Raw genomic sequence first — 18,696 nt, forward strand, 5'->3', positions numbered from 1 at the left:
AATTTAATGGAGATTGATCTTAGATACGTTTCAAGTGCAAGTTTAGGGTTTCGTAACCAAAAAATTACTCGGAGGTTTTTTAAATTTTGTAAATTTCACTTGTTACTAATGCAGCAAACTAAATTTTGAGTTCTCATCACATAAAAGCTAACAGGTTTTAAACAATATACCTCTAATGTTACAAAGGTTGTCCCGTGACATCCTGTACATAAATTGAGCAAGTAATTAATTATTAAACGTTCATTTACATGTATTTGAGTTGACAGTTTATTAAAACAGATTTCCGTTTCATAAATAATTAGCTATCATAAATTCTTTCTTATGATTACTCTGCATATAAACGAAGCAAGTATATTAATGACGTCATTAAATTGAAATGTCATTTATTATAAAAATTAAACTAGATATAGCTGTTTTTTAAAGTTTGATATTAATTTTTTATTATTTTTTTTTAAAAACTACTTTTAATGGTAATGATGTTTATATCGATTGAGATAATAAAAAATGACTATTTACAATATGTAAAAGAAAATAATTAACGTTTGTATCTTTGTTTTTTTTAAAGCTATTTACAATAATAAATTGGCGGGTGTTTTAAAATTTTTGTTTGAATATTTTATAGATGGCAGTACCGTGCTTATTCTATTTAATCCCCGTGAATTTCCCCATTTCTGATGTGATAATCCTTGTACTTATTCCCTTATATTCAAAACAAAAATTCAAACAAAAATTTACACCCAAAAATCAGTTCTTTATAAAATCGTTTCGCTTCCTGTGTACTTATGATGCTTACGATTTGATTTTGTACGATACGCTGACGCATGCGTCACATTACTGTATTTTGACGTGTGACGACTTCCACTACTTGAAACCGCTGATAGTGGCGCCGCTGGTGTACAATAATGTAACGTTTGTGTTGAATGTAATGGAGGAATTGAAACCGATTTCACCGGTGGTTGTTTATAACCAGCTGGTTCTAATATGGTACGGAATACTTTTTGCCATGCACGTAGAGTTTTCGTAGACCAAACCTGCCGAAAAAAAATCATTTATTAATATTTGATTTGAAGTTGAAAATTCGAGAGGGGATATGGAATTTGTACTTACCCATGCGATGGCAGTAACTCCAATTATCAACGACATAAAAATCTTCAACAACGCAACCCATAAATATGGATGAACTGGGATACTTGTTCTGGACATTGACATCATTGAAGGTTGTGGCAATCCAAAATTCATCCAATGTTGTCGTGCCCATAATTCATGAATTTCACTAGCGATTACACATGCCAACGGGAATGCATATAATGCTCCAAATACTCCTAATTTTACTAATCCAGATGATTTTGTTGATTGCATATGATGAGTTCGGGCTCGAAGTAATTGTGGACCACCAGTTAATGGTTGTGAGACGGCTATATTTTGTGGGGGTGCTGGAGAGCGTGTCCATAACGATACACATCCAACAGTTAAGCATAGAACACCAGCGACTAAGTAGACAATTTGTGGGGTTAATACCAGGAGTATTAAGGAATCTGGATCTTGATTTCCAACATAACATATTCCTGGAAAAAAATAGAAAAGGTTAAATCTGATTCAAAAGACAGAAGAATTGTTGAAATTAGAAAAAAAATGGGGAGGAGTCTTAATTGGATTCGATAAAATAATGTTATGACTGTATCGTCTGAAATCTATCTCACACCTTTTGAGTAATGGCGAAGGCAGCTAATATGTCGGATTTCGAATATAACAGTTTATACTACTCTTCATAAATAGTTGATAATCAAATATTCAAAATTTATGAATCCAATCTAGAAATTCGTCTATATATTCAATAAATCTTGTTATGGAAATATTTTGTAACCATTCTATAATTAACTGAGTAAACTCGATTTTAATTCGAAAATTCGAACCCTTATAATGCGCTATTAATTGGTTTCTTATGCTAATATAAATCAATATTGAAGGCTTATTTTATCTATTTGTGATATGCAAATTAACTAAAACGAACATTTTATTGAAAGTAATTCGATTATGTTAAAAAATATAATTTTAAAATTTTTACAAGTAAAAGATTTTTTATCCGGAGTGATCCTGCATATATCTCAAAAAATTACGTATCTAATCAATTGGGGAGAACTTTTACATTTTTTTTGGTTTTGATAAACACGAAAATTTCTTTGAGTTTGCGATTTAACGATAATTTTCTGAAATATGAAGTAATTTCTCTGGGATATGATAACATATACGTTCTTTCAGTCGACGATCTGAAACTAATCGTCTAATCATTAAAAGGACCACATTTTTGAGTTCCAAATGGACCACATCGGAGCAAAAAAAAAGTTTACCGATATTATTAAGGGGTAAACTTTCGAAAAATTCGAGAAAATCACAAAAAATTTTGGTTTCGGAATCTGATGAAACTTGGTAAATAGGGTTATTTTTATTCAAAAAATATTGGGCGAGTAGTTTTTGATATATCGATAAAAATTCCAGGGGCAAAGGTTTTTATCCAGAGCGATTCTGGAAATATCTCGAAAATTATTAATCTAATTGTCAAATGAGCTAGATTTTCATTTTTATGGGCGAAATTTTAAACATGTACACGAAGATATAAAAAAAATACAGTTATTTATCCAATATTATAATGAACCGAAATTCAAATGGACTTAAAATGGCAGTTTAAAATGCATACAAAAAACAAAATAAATTATGCATTTTGGTTTTTTGCATTTTGACTAATGGACATACCAAAAAAAACAACAAAGCAAAAATCTGCCTCTTGCACATTTGAATAAGTTTTGCTTTGTTTATATATTTTTTTTGTATTGTCTTTTCGATTGAATCGAAAAGATTTTTTAATAAGCGCAGCGCAGACTGTGTAACATTTACAGAAGCAACTGCACGGTAGCTGTGCAGACCATACGATATGTTATAATAAATGACTTATTCCAGTGGCGCATCCAAATAACTCATTCTTTCTCAAAGGAATTTCATCAGTGCGATAAATCTTGGCGACAACGAAATCAGTCAAATTATTTTGCTCAGGCTTGATTTAAAATATAAACAATTTTTGTTTTTCAAATGGCCTCGATATGTGATTGAATTCTTCATATAAGTTTATCTATTTTCGAATTATGAATCTTTCAGATTTTTCAACCTTTCTACAGTTTTTAAAAATATTTTTTTTTCAAGTCTCACAGTAATTGTGAGAATTTCTCTCACCACAAGAGCAAAGATGTAAACAAAAACGCACTAACTTCGGAATTTTTGTAACCTAAGGCCTTACAGGTCCCTACAAGAAACGCCACTGAAATCCAAAGTCTACTGTCACAATCGAAAAATAATACAATTTATTTGGAGTCGGTAAAATATAAAAAGATCTTTTTTTTTATTCTGTTTTCGTTCGTATATTTCTTACCAAACCAGACCCAAGGAATAATATAATAAATAACAACAAAATTTGTGTACTTATTTACATATAAAATATTGTATTTTTGAAAACAAATATATTAGACCTTCAATTTGGGGACCGTCTTTTTCATTTTGAAAATAATTTATGTTCGTCCATAATATAAAATATATATTTTATTTATATGTAAGAGAAATATTTCTGGTCTTTCGATTGTAGCCTTGAAATATTTCCAATATGCGTATAAGATGATACGTTTTGGAGAGAGTCTTTGAATTATTGAAAATCTTTGGAAAAGTAAAATTTGTATTCGATGAAATTTAAATCAGAAAGAGCATCTGCATTCCTTGGGTAGTTAGTTCAATAAGAAGATTTGAAGAAGATTTCTTATTATAAATATTTTTTTACTCAGAAATCTGTGGCTTCTATACCTTTTTTTATTGAAAATTAATTTCGCTTCAATCTTTGCCCAAATCAATCAATGCCCAAATTCCTCTTAACTCTTTTTTCTATTTTAATTTTTCCAATTTTCGCTTTTTCTTATTGTAGAACTTTTTTATTTATATATACAGTAAAAAAGAATATATATTACATTGGATTTAAGAATCGAAGAAAAACTTTATCAACTGTTTGATACCATACAGTTTAGGAACTATTTTTATTCAGGACTGCCTAAAATTGGACTACCTCAATATACAAATAACAAAGTGAATTCTATTTAATGAACTTTTATTTAAATTGCCTGCCAAAATTTTGTAGTTTATTAGACTTAAATAACGATTAGCAAAAAATTTGGGTCGAAATTTGGCATATAGATTTCTATGGCAATTTGATTGCTTTGTTAGTAAAATGTGATGATATTCTGAATACAGGAGACGTTCTAGAAACAATGGATCTTCTTTGAACGAAGTGATGCGTAATTCGCAAAGCCATTCTTAGTCATCTACAATTTCGAAAGGGATTGAATAAATTTATACCGCCTGTCAAATTAACACAGTGGAATCTTCACAACTCTAACGTCAAAGGAAATGCAAAAAAATTTCGTGTTATTCAGTTTTCGACTTAACAGTTAGTTCGAGATACGGGAGATTTAATTGCTAAAATTTTGACTTATGAAGGCGAGATTATATTTTACTAACTACGCCTTACGGAGCCTGCTTTTCGAAATTCGACTTACAGAGTATAACTAAGTACCTACTATCAGTTCTTTGCAAGGAAATAACATTTTGTTCGAATCACAACTTTTAAATAATTCGAGATACCGCGTATTTTGGGGTTCGGTGGAAGGAAATGGCATTTTTTCGGCTTACTGAGAATTACGACTTAACGAGGTTCCTGTTATAGAAGTTGCACTTTGTTGTATATTCTTTTTTGAATAATAAAACTGAGATACTCTCAAATTTTATAATTCTGGAGAAACTAAAAGAATTAATTTCTGTCAAAATAAAAATTCCTATAACGTTGTAATTATTTTGATTCACAAAACATGCGTTTAAAACTGAATGAAATTTATAAAAGGGTCAACAAAAAAAACCCAAAACAACAACAAATTCTTTGCCAAATTTTTTTGAATTCATATCATTTTATAATAACTACGTTATGTCATCACACTTTGTTTTAAAAGTATGCCATACTATAATAGTACAAAAAAATAAATAAATAAGTCATTATATAACATTTGTCATTCATTTAATAATAAAATAAATTCCATTGCATTATTGCTGCATTCTTTTATATCAAAAAGTTGTTGTTGTTCATTGAATCGTGATCGCGTCATCATGATCACAGTCACACCAGCTAGGCTCTATTCGCGATAAATAAAATGTTTGTCTCCTACCTGTTGTGTGATCATGGTGATGTAACTTTATAAAATATATAATAAATAAATATATATAAAAAAGAAGGGAACGAAGTTATGTTAAACGATTCATGATTAAACAAAAACAGGCTGTGGTGAGTGTGATTTTATAAGATCAGACTAATAATGCCATAAAACTCCGTATATAAGGTAATTTTGACCCAAAAAGTGCAAAAAGCGGGTGCGTTTGATGACTGGTCGAATAGTTTTTGAGATACGGACTAAAATTGATAAATATTGCGATATCTCAGAAACTCTGCATCCAATCATTAAACTAATCTGATTTTTATACTTTTTGGATCAAAATTACCCCACCCACCGAGTTTCATTAAATTCCAAAACAAAATTTTTTTTTTCGATTTTTTCAAAGGGGTACTCCTTAAAAAAATTGCAAAAAATCGAGAAATTTTTGTAATCTCCAATTTCGATAAAACTCAGTATATAAGGTAATTTTGACCCAAAAAGTACAAAAATCGGGTGCAAATGATGATTGGTCGAATAGCTTTTGAGATACGGACTAAAATCGATCCAAATATTGCGATATCTCAGAAACTCTGCATCCAATCATTAAATTAACCTGATTTTTATACTTTTTGGGCCAAAATTACCCCATCCATCGAGTTTCATCAAAATCCAAAAAAATTTTTTTTGCGTTTTTCTCGATTTATCCCTTACAATTTTCTTTATGGTTATTAATCTTTCTTCATCTTGTATTTTCGCAGTTCTACTAAGCTACTTTTTGTTTCATCGAAAATCGATTTTATTCGAATATTAATCGCTTTTCAAGCTATACTGTACAACAAAAAAGTAAAGAATGATTAATGACTTTTTGATTTCAATTTTTGAGTCAAAAACCAAAACTCTCTATCAGTAAATTATAAAAAAAACTGCACAGGGGTAATGAAATATGTTAACAATGTTTTCATTCTGGTAAATAAAATAATAATAATAATGATAATAATACTTGTCCGTCTATTTATTCGTTATGGCACACTGCAACCAGCCAGCCCCAGCGGTCGGTCTGCCGTCTGTTCGAGTGTCAAAAGTGTGTCAATTTTGTTTTTTTGTTAATGATGTGAGAATTTATTGTGTAATTATTTTGCTAAATAATTGGTTTTTGTATATTTATTAAGGCAGTACGAACACGGTTACTATTACAAGAAAAGAATGAGCGTAAGGTGAGGAGCAAATCGCTTGGATAACATATCTAAGATTTCGTTTTTCATTTTTCAAATTCCTTCTTGAAATTCTTACTTGATTAGCCATGTACAGACCTTAATTCATTATTTTTTGCCCGCCTCACTCTATCCACTTTTACGAAATTTTTAACCAAGCCGCGGATAAATACAATGTTTCCTTACAAAAAGGAAACATTGTATTTTAACCGATATATCACTTGCAATACGTATTATAATTCATTCTAGTCAAGAGTGATATTCGTTTTATGAAGAGAGTATGAAAAGAACTTTGAGAGTTCATCCCATCCCTTACTGGTTATAGCTTCTTTTTCGACGTTGATTGAAGAAGCTTTCAATAAATTTGAATGACCCGTTTCGATAAATTTATCAACTGAACCATTTTCTTTATAGTTAGAAATGATAACCTAATTAACAAACACACAAACCGTTTTTGATAGCTATTAAATATTTAATATTATTAATAATAATTTGTTTACGAATTATTAAAATATAATTATTTATAATTGATTATTATTAAATAATAAAAATTAATTAATAATCAATTTTATTATTTAAATAGGAACATTAACAGAATGTTTTCAATTCATTTAATTCATAATTATTTATGATCATCATCAATTTTATTTCATCTCATTCATCATTTATTTATTTATTATTTTAAATATTATAATATTTATTGTACAGAGTGTTTGAACAAATAGTGCAAAAACTTATTTGTACACTGAACAACGTCACTGACATTTAATATTGAGATTTTCTTGAACAAAAACAATAGGGAATAATCCTGATGTCGAATTGGCCATATTGCCCATAAAAATGTAAAACTAGGCTTGTTACCTAAAATTTGAAAGGGAAATTAAAATTGATTCAAAAGCGAAGAAGTTATAAGCAATCAAAGATGGCATTCAAAAGTTGTCCATCTCCTTTCAGCAAAACAATGTTTTACATGTAATCTCTATGGGGATCCCTTCGTATGACGTCTTTAGTGGGTATCTTTCTCCTTGTTTAATTAGAAATTTTAAACATTCATATCTTGCATACTATTAAAGATTTTTAAAAACCAACTACCCTTTTCTGCACGTCCAGTGAGAATTCTTCACCTAAAGTGATAAAAAAATTTAGTCCGATCCCCAAGTATCTATCCTCTGTGAAAATATAATAATCTTAAAATTGAGCTCTGTGAAGATGTTATTAAGAGCCCCATAAATCGTTTATTAATAATAATCGTTTTCTAATTTATAATCTTCTAAAAACGAAGTTTTTGTGAAAATTAGATAGATTTGTATAAAGTTTAGTTACTTCATTGACAGCTTTTTCGAAGTTTTAGATAAACACTACCTATAAAAATATATTCAAACTTATTTTTTCCACCACCTTGTATTATTTATTCATCTGTAAGTTGATATGATGAATTAAAATCATTGTTTAATTTTATTAATTAACATAATAAATGTTTAAATAAATATATGCTTGTTTCCTAATAGCTTACTACATACGCTTAAACATCAAAATAATTATTGTTTTTAATTTAATTAGTTTAAAAACAGAAATAAAATTACTTTCAACTAATTATTTTTCATAATTTGATAAACAAGGACTTTAATACAATCAGTCGGCGGCAAATAATAACATTTAAACTTTTAAAATATTTTTTTTATAAATTAATTAGCAAGAAAAACATGTCGTGAGAATATTTTGATCTTTACTTTTGACGCGCCTATTGCCCATTAAAAATTATTGCCTGCCGTTTCTGATTTATTGGGAAAATAATGGATTTCAGTCGGGGATGCATCAATAGATGGATATTAAGAAACCATAGTAATTTACAACAATACTGTCAAAAAAAAATGTATGAATGAACTGTCTATAAAAGAATAACTCAACCTTTTAATGGAGTAATTTCATGTTTTTTAAGATTCAAGCCTTAGGCATACAATCGAAGACAGATCAAACTGTTTGCAATTAAAATGGGCTTCGACAATGACAAATTTTACTGATGATGGGTTTTTACTAATATGAAGATCAAACTTAGCGATGTACTTAAGAAAATATCTTAATATAAAGGATTTAGTTTCACTACCAACCCCTTCGTTTCCCAGCTAGTTAAATAACATCCGGTTTTAGCATTTATGAAGACTAGATCTGAATTATAATTTTTGAAATCCTTTAAAATTATTGTCACGATTCAAGAAAAAAAAACATATCTTTATAACAAAAAGGACACGTAATTTTTTTTTATAAAATAAATTTTAAAAATAATTTAAATAAAATTTTTTATTTTATCGTTTTTATGAAGAGGATAAAAATGGTTTAAGGTCTTTTGGGGTACCAAAGTTTAAATAAACTACGATTGTTGTGACTGTCTGGTATAAATAACGTTTTATAACGTTGGACAAAAAGTTTATGTTTATTATAATAGCGTTGTATAATCATAATACTTTCGGTTAATGTTACATTGTATAAGCATGTATGGATGTACTGGTCAAATGTTTTAACATAGTCAATCTTATTGTAAGAATTCACTCTTAATAGCTTTTGACCGGATGTGATTATTGTTTTGAGTGAAAACACGTCGGTTTAGATATCAACAAGGAAGTTAAAAAATGGTAACTAGAGGATTTCAGGTTTCATCCTTTCAACCCCATCCACCCTCTAACATTGAAATTTCAAATGGCACACCTACCTTGCGATACTTCATTTGAAAGTGCATAAAATTTTGTCTTCAATGCCCTTTCAAATGAAGTATCACAAGGTAAGTACCATTTGAAATTTCAAAGATAGGCTGGGTGGGGTGAAGGACTGAAATTAAACAAAATAGCATCATAAAATTATTTTGAGGCATATAAACTTAATTATGGGCTTCATTCACTTTATTTTGAACCTTATTAACTCAAATATGGGTTATATTTTTTGTTGTAATTGGAATAAGTTAGTAATAACGACTAACGGTTATAGCGGTCATAATTGTTGGTGCATTTTTTTGTCGTTAAAAACGATTTGGCCTGTATCTCTGTTAAGTTAACTACCATAATTTGAACTTTAAACCATAAAAATCATAAATTCCAGAAATTGTTATTTGTGTAAAATGGCACTAAAGTGGTTTCGTGGTTACCCACGCTATAATGTAAGAGTACCCATGTGTTGTGTTATATGTTTGGTTAAATAATAAAAACTTCTTACTGAAAAAGGAAGCTGTGAATTTGCATTCCAGTTTATGTTATATGCTGTTATATATATTCTAGAATAATATACATAAAATCGCACAATCGCAAATCGCACACACAGCAATACATACAATAGAAGTTGTTTTCTGCTGTATATATATATATGTATATGTGTTAAAAAAGTGACAAGCACATAAAACGGGCAAAGAGCCTGGCTAGCTACACCTAGTTAGGCTATACGTTAACGTACTGCGCTAAGCGACACATACTCGCAGTTAAAACCACAACGATCATATATAAACGTTTATCGCCTTTATAATATCCATGAAGTGTATAAATAAATGACTGTTCGTTATTTATAAAATCGTTAGAAGAGAATTCTTTTTAGATATACGTACAATAGGTACAGGTTGTGTATTAAAGCATTAAGCTTTTGAGTATATACGAAGAACGTATATAAAAACCATTGTTCAAAAACTCATATCCTTTTTTAAAGTTTTTTCTCCTTAATTTGCCGACTTTTCTTCATAACTATCCATTTTCCTGACTTACAGTCATTGTAGAAGCGATGGAGAATCAAAGAAGTATACATTGTTCTTTATAAAAACACCAACTTTTTTTGTTAAATTTTCCAGGGTAGCTCAAAGATAATGATGCGATATAAAAATTAAGTACCACAAACAATTTTCTTGATAGATAGAACGATTTTCGAAATGCTCGACTTGCTTTGAGTTCAATAAGATTAAAATATAACAACGCAGAAGTTTCTCCAATCACATGTATAAGACTATGTTCCATATTATAAAAAAAACGAAAACGATCTTCTGTGCCTAATAATTCTTTACACACATTCATCGACGATTTTCTATGCCTAATAATTGATTATACAACCAGTATTTAATGTACTTCATCACCGTATACAACAGTTTTCAATTAGTTATTCAAACTTTTACACTGCAGAATAAGTTTTGTAAATTCTAATTTACGTTTAATACCGTATATCACTTCCAGTTTTTTAATTTAAAATTGTTTTCAATAAAATTTCTATGTATAAATAGGTCAAAGTTTTCTTTTTTGTTTAATTTAATGCAAAATTTTTAATTAAGTATATTAATTTTGTAAGAACAAAATAAGTTTACGCATCGGTGGCATTAGAGCGGTTTTTTCCAAGATAGTTTCAAATTATCGGGGTGCGAGTTTCAGTTTTGTTATGAAAATATTGCTTACTATATCAAGAATTTATTTTTTTCTTTCCTTTGGCCTTTTTCGGGATTTATTTTCATACAGTAAGAATAGTTTAAGACAGAGCACCTTAATCAACTAACATAAGGTCTTTATTGTTAAAATATTCTCTCCATTTTATAAAATTGCAAATTTTGTAAAATCCTATCTTATTTTAAAGAAACAAATTTCACTTACCAATAAGTTCATCAGCATCCACAGCATGTCGTACCAAAACAATCGCAGTTTGCACGGCTGGTAAACCCCATCCAATAAAATGTAATAGAGATGAATGTGATTGTATATGTTCGTGAGTCCATCGTTTATAAACAGCTAAGGTCCAGCATAAACATACTAGCACCCACCTGGAAAAATTAAAAAGAATATAATTAATTGTTGATCGATCAAAAAAATATTGGAAAGAAAATGATTTTTTAATCATCATTTAGGAATCAAGGCTTAAAACTTTTCCTTGTTTGTTTTATTTCTTCTGTTAAGCCGAAAAATATCTCAATTTAAGATTTTTCTGTTAGACAACCCAAGAAAATCACATTCCCTTTATGAAAAATCATTATACAATAAACAAAATTAATCAGCATGCTTCAATTTTAAATAGAACTATACTTAAATAAAAAGCTTAAGAATGTTGGACCCAAGTCACATACTTGGGGTACAACCTACATAAATTTGATTAACTAGACTAAATAAATATGTCTTTTATAACTTGTTTCTACTCTTTGGCATCTATTATTCACCACAATTTGGATTGTGAGTAAAATCGAATTCTATAATTTATAGAATCAGAAAGTTATTAATATAGTCTCAAAGGGCCACATTCACAACGGCTCGTTTTTTTTTAATAAACAGTAATTGAAAAATAAAATTAAATAATAGTGTTTTTAAAACAAGTCTTCTTGTTTGTAATGAAGTGTAGTTATAATAGTGAAGTGAAGAAGTGAGTTAAGTCATTTAAAAAAATAAATTATTTATTTTTTCCATCATTTCTCTCCTCACCTCAACATTCTCCATTCATTAAATTATCTATTTTAATAAGCACATCAACACTTTCTTATTTAATACTTTTATATACTTTATGAACATATTACTTACTAGGTTTGGAGCCAGACGTCATATTTGACCAGTCATTTTAGAACAAGATGGAAATTTGGTAGCCTATAGTACAGTTTCCTATTCGACAATTTTCATATCTTTTTCAGAAACCAGGAAAAATTTTAATTATTTGGCAAGCTAAAAATTGTAGAACATTTATTTAGACATTCGATACCGGAAATCCGGTCAAAAACCAGATCTGAGTTTTTTTGACATCTGAAAAATTTCTATTTTCAAGAATTTTAAAGACAGACACTCTTCTTTGTTTATCGTTTTCAATTCATCAATTTTATGCTTGCCGCAAAGATTAAAAATTAACGGAGCTTAAAATTAAGTCTTGGCAACATTATTTTTTATCTCCAAGGGTCGTTTTGATTTGACTGTTAAATACTATACTTGGTCCTAGACCTATAACGGACTGATAAGTTAAACAGACGTACTGTTTATAATATATAAATATATGATTAATATTAAAATATGAACTTGCCTGGCTTGACTATGTAATGGTGGATAGAATTCTGTAATTTTAACTCTTTATAAGCGAATAAAACTAACTTAACTAGATGTTAAAATACGTTTTTGTTTAGCTTAAGTTAGTTAGAATAAAAGCTATCTTTAAAAAAAAATACAAGGTACAGAAGACTTAACGATTATTAACACAAGCTGCATATTGTATAAGAAGTTTCTGGGATTTTAAAGGTGGAAATACGTCAATTATAATTTTTTTCAACAAAAATCTAAATCATCTTGTTAAAAACAAAACAAATTATTTTTCCACAAAAACTTTTATAACTAGTTTTTTTTAAATATGGTGGAAGCGCAAATAAATAAACGATGAATGGTAATAATTTATATATTGCTTAATTTAATTGCGCTTCCACCATTTATTTATCGCACTTACCACTCACGTATTTAAACAAGTTAAGGGTAACTTCTACGATTTTCTGAAAGTATATTTCAGAATATTTATTGCATTTTAGCTCTTTGGAAGAAATGTAAGATGATATTTCTCTTTCTACTTTTACATTAGTGTGGTTTCAACAAAAATAACAACAAATCAAGTATAACAAATCGAATTTACGAGAAAATAAGGTTCTTCACAGTTCATGGATATACCCTGAAGTTTAAATAAAGTAGTTTAAAGTAAATAAAGGAAAAATAATGTTCTATTTAATATCAATTCCTGGGGGATAAAAAATAAAATAAGTTGTATTTGATATAAGCTAAATAAGTTTTTCTTCGAAAATAGCCTTTGTTAAAATGTATACCCGTAAAATATGTGTTTATCAATAAAGTGCAACTTTTGTGTGTTTTATTCTTCAAAATTTTCTTGTGTGTGTAAAATGTTTCAGTGAACGCTCTATACTTTCGAAGCTTGTAGGAGAAAAACTCGGGAGATTTTAGATCTAATCATCAAATTTCTGCAGCTAATTGTTTTGACATTTTAGCAATACTATTATTTCCTAAGACGCTGTCCATCAGATCCGTAAGTAAATGTTATTTATACTTGGAAAAAACGTTTTTCTTCATTATTTTCGGGGTGTAGAAAACGATTTTTTAGGTACTTTGGTTGAATTTTCAAGTCTTGTTTACTGTGGCCATTTTTTTTTATCAAAAACTGAACGTAGATAAATAAATGTTTTCTTACTATTCCATTTTCTACTTTGAACATTTAACAAACTTTCAATAAATGCACTTATATGCACCACTATGGTAATAGCTAGGGCTATTCACGTTATTCTCCTTAACACACACATGCATCCACATACATACATATTCACAGTAGGATATACGTGATTTGTATGCTAACAAGATCATTGGACCCTAAGGAGGTGCAACATTATTTTATATTTTAACATTATGTTTATTCATTATTATTAGTAGTTTATTCTTATTAGTGATATGTCTATCTTTATTTAGCTTATTGTATTGGTGGATATGTTTGTTTGAGTTTTTGTGTTTATATTATTAATAGGTAAAAAAGAATATTGTTTTATTCTAATGACTATTTATTATGATCCAAATTAAATATTTACTCAATTATATATATTTAACTATTTTTAACTAATAGTTAATTGCTGGTGTTTTTTCTATTTTTAGAAACACGCTCCTTACTTGAAAAGTGTGTTTAATGGGCTAATGTATTTTGTTCGTTCTTACTGAGCTGATGTTATACAGTTTAAAACTCTTCTGTAGATGATGAATTTATTTAGCATCAAACAAACATCATGTGTAGTTGCTCATCTACTTTTACAATTATCTACTTTTCGATTGTAGATAAGTAGTATTGGTAAAATCACTAATGACGTCAAGAAGTCAATAAGACAGTTATAACCAGACTTTATTCTTTAAAAATATCCCTGGCTGGCTGGTCACAAATGGCGCTTGTAAATATGCAACCTTTTAATGAAATAGCCATGATTGAAACGAAAATATAAAAGTATCTACTTTGAAATCAGCAGTGGCCTATGAAATGACTAGACCATTAAATGATGGCTAATTTTTATAAGAAATTTCATTCATACATTTGAACTGTATTGTTATACAATACTATGGTTTTCGCATACCGATCTATTTATTCAACTTCTGAAAAAATATTCCAATTTAAGGGGATAATCCCGATGTGAAATTAAAATTGATTAAAAAACGAAGAAGTTATAAGCAACCAAAGATTGCATTCAAAGGTTGCCCATCTCCTTTTAGGAAAACAAAGTTTTATATGTAATCTCTCTGGCGATACCCACGTATGACGTCACTAGAGGGTTTCTTCCTTTTTGTCTTTGTCTATTTGGAATTTTAATCGTTCATATCTTGCATAATCGTAATGGTTTTAAAAAACCAACTACACTTTTTTTTTCGTGATGTGAAAATTCTTCATCTGAAGTGATAAAAAATTTTAGCCCGATCCTCTATCAAATTAAACCGTAAAATTGTGATAATCCAGGGTACTTCAGGAACATTTCTTTAGCTTTACTAACGAAATCGATGAGGAAAAACTTGCGAGAGAATCGCGTGCTTAACTTATGAAAAATACATTTTCCATTTTACGATAAAAAATGCTTTGCAGCGATTTTTCTGCAATGTCATTTCACTGAATTTATTCGTTTTATTACACCTACCATCGGAAAATGATATACAAAGGTAATTTTATTTAACAGACGATTGCGAGAGTGAATAAATTTCGATAACTTGGGATCTTTATAGCTTGTTAAGTTTCAAGACTATGATTATTGTCTAACTCGTAGTTTTATGTTTCTCTGTAAAATCTGCAGATGTATTTTATTACTATATGAAGGTACTAAAACTGAACTTCAATTTGACACCTTGTAAATCATTTACATATAAAACGACTAGAAGTCGTTTGCATATCAAAAACGAAAAAGCAAATTTCAACCATTATTCAAATGTCAACTCAACCATTTGAACTTAAATTTATAATATTTAATCACTGCAGTCACAAACAACACACACACACAAACTATATTTACAAATCTCGTTTTACTGAAGATGGCTGTTTCTGTTTATATGTGCAATGTTATTGCAGTACATTGAGCATTCTTTTTCTTTTCTTGTTGATTTGGTTTCATGCTGTGTGCGTTTTGTTTTGTTTTTATTCACTTTATTATTATTTGCGTGGTGTGAATATAACACACAGAGCCACATAGCCATCCATGCTTTGTGTCTATCTCGATTCACCATATGTCTGTGTGTCTGTCTGTCTGTCTTGTGAAGTAAGTAAAGTGTGGTGCAATCAAAAGTGTGAATAAGAGTACAGGTTGTGTATTTGATGAAACTAGACCAGAAGAGAACAAAAAACTGTGTTTATACAGGGTGTTCCTTAATTGACCCTGGAAATCTCTACTGCGAGATTAAGCTCATCTAGAGGAACGAAAAAGATCTTAACCAAATTTCGTTCTTGTGTGTAATTCCCGAGATATTCAGAGAAATCTTTTATCCAATCACAAAGAATTTGTTATCAGGAGAAATAACATTTTAGAGAGGCTAGTACATTTTAAAGTCAAAATTGAAATTTCCTCCCAAGAAGGAAAGCACTTTATTTGGAGGTTTTTCCATCAAGGTACTGCGAAATGAGGTATTTTCATTCCAAAACTTTAATTGAATAGTACCTTACCATTAATTGTGGCTTGTGAAGTGGGAGGGAGGGGGCTGTTATTTGTTAAAGAAATAGAACCCCTCATTTCATTTGTTTACTATTTCATTTACCTTATATATCGATATATTTACGATATATGCTTATGCATACGAAAGTCCAGCTCAAGATTAATTTTTGTGCACACCTAACTCCTGCTATATTAATTACTATACCTAATCGTTTATTACACAGCCTGTATTTAAATATATTCGTAAATTAAATAAACTAAAACATAAAGAAAATAAATAAGATTTATTCAAACCAGATGAATTCACATTTTGTGTTAGAGCCAACTAACTATCATATTCCGATGTGAAGACAATTAATATCAAATATATTTCCGTTTTTTTTACCTCTTTCATCCACAAAAAATTTAAACAGGAAATAGCTTAAATACCAAAATTGATATTTTAATCTTCCTACAAAAATTTTCTTGTCAAGATTCATTTTCAATGACATTTTATTTTTAGAAATTTTACAAAATGTTTCAGTTTTCAATTTTTAAGGAGGATAGAGATCAATTTCTCCTTAAATTCGACTTTGTAGTCGACATACAGTCGTCTGTACGTTCATTACAAAAGTTGTTTTTATAGAGTTTCCCATCTCCGAGTTGTCAAAACTCTTTTATATTATAACCAATTTGACAGCAAACAGTTGGATTGTGTTAAGTTTGGTTTTGTAATCTAATCCAATTAAATTATTTTCTCTGGGGATATGAAAAACACAGTCTATTGAAATGAAACTTTCGAAAAGTTATTTGTAAATACTACCGCAATTGCTGCGAAAGTTCTATGAAAATTGGACATCCAGATTGTGTCATCTACATACCATTCTCAGAAAATGCTTCCATGTCTTGAAACAAGTTTTTTTTTCAGTGCATAATAAATAGAACTCATGAAACTGTGAAACAGATTTAAGGCAAAGACTTTGTGGGAAACATATTCCTAGGAGTCCTGAAACAATAGTTTCAGCCCCCCCCCCCATCGAATTTTGTGGTCTTCTCCCTAGTTTGTATCGAAATTTATAGGTCAGTCTGAAGAAATTAATGCATAGAATATATTTTTAATCAATTTAATGAGCACTGATTGTACATTCCATTCGGTTTTATACCAAGTATGTTCACATTTTTATGAATCCTCTGAAGGAGGGGGGGATTTAACAAATGGGCCAAGGTTCAGGAATAACAAGGATCGATCTTTTTGATGGTAAACTGCAGCAAACTCCTTAATAAATTATATAAGACTTTAATGAGTGGCATTATTAATATGGTAGCTACTTGAGTGAAATATTTATTTTAAAAATTGTTTAAAAAGCGTTCGATCTACACAAAATAAATAAAAGCATTTCATCTCTACAACCATTCTGTGTTAAGACAGTTGGACGGATAGAAGATGGAGGCAGACATCTAAATCAATATTAAATACTTACCTACATTGAAGAAGTAAACATATAAGCTAAAGAAATAAGAAGCAGTTAGTTATATAGTATAGTACACAGCAATTTGTTTAAATATTTATTTAAAATTAACAAGTTTAGTGTATGCAACGCATATATATTTATTTATTTATTATTTTATATAATTAAACAATATTTATTTATGTTGAACAGTGTAAAGTTTCATGTTCCTCTTCACCTCATGCAGCCAGCAGTCAGTTACTCTTATTTAAAAAAGGAGATGATCAACATTATCATAAATAATTATCAACTATCATATAGTTTTTTTTACAAGGTGTTTCAGGAGTTATTAATAATTTTAACATAGTTTGATCAAGTTCATAAAAACATACTCAAATAATATATACGTGCATTATTTGTGACAACAGTCATGTTATTGTATATAATACTTAGACGTAGTGTGTAGGTACACAACACACATAATTTCAAGTTGCATTTTCCCTGTTTACTCACGAAATTTTTTAGTAACTTTTATTCTAATTAATATTTAAAAAAAAATTCATTCGTGGGGTTACTTTTAGTAACCTTAAAAATCATTGCTTAACATGATTGATCGTTTATAGCAAATTAGGTTAGGTTAGGTAAGGTTATATTGACTGTCCAACTAGGACACATTTAGGCTATTGTGATACCATATATGTGTTTTACCACCTTTTTCGCTGATAATTTCATTTATCAGCTCTTCACTTATTTTCAGAGGCTGAGTACACCTTCTTCTTGCATATACCATGCACTACACCAGCCCATCACAACTATTATTGAAATTAATTTTTACCCTAAGCTTATCGCGAACAGAATTGGTTTCGCCTTAACCAATTGTGCTACAAGATTTAACTTGTAACAAATTATTCGACCATATTTCGCGAAGAAGACTTTGATTTTCGAATTCAATAGAGAAAAATACGTCGATAGACATGGGCCATTTTCTTGTACCTCAGTTGGCCACAAAAAATAAGAGTTGTTAAAATATTAATAAATGTACGTCGCATTTTGTGCTTGGGACAGAGTGAGACCCCTTTCCACTTGCATAACAATCATAGAAATTACAAATTATAGAATATATAGGGGAAATGTGATAATTAACGAGACAATTTTGATAATACTAAAAGTTATTTACTGTAAAA

At 29.3% G+C, this 18,696-nt stretch overlaps 1 protein-coding gene across 1 annotated transcript in view; it reads right to left on the bottom strand.

Moving 5' to 3' along the window:
• Window positions 1-729: 729 nt before the first annotated feature.
• Window positions 730-18,696, bottom strand: part of LOC123299630 (frizzled-4-like) — a 46,906-nt gene continuing 28,939 nt past the window's right edge. Inside the window, exons 3-5 of the mRNA XM_044881896.1 lie at window positions 11,053-11,219; window positions 1,108-1,565; window positions 730-1,031 (exon numbers count right to left, since the gene is read on the bottom strand). Of these exons, the coding sequence (XP_044737831.1) occupies window positions 753-1,031; window positions 1,108-1,565; window positions 11,053-11,219 (904 nt within the window). The 3' untranslated portion in view covers window positions 730-752. The remainder of the gene's footprint in view (window positions 1,032-1,107; window positions 1,566-11,052; window positions 11,220-18,696) is intronic.

The sequence above is a fragment of the Chrysoperla carnea genome, chromosome 5 (genome assembly GCF_905475395.1).
Source record: "Chrysoperla carnea chromosome 5, inChrCarn1.1, whole genome shotgun sequence".
NCBI lineage: Eukaryota > Metazoa > Arthropoda > Insecta > Neuroptera > Chrysopidae > Chrysoperla > Chrysoperla carnea.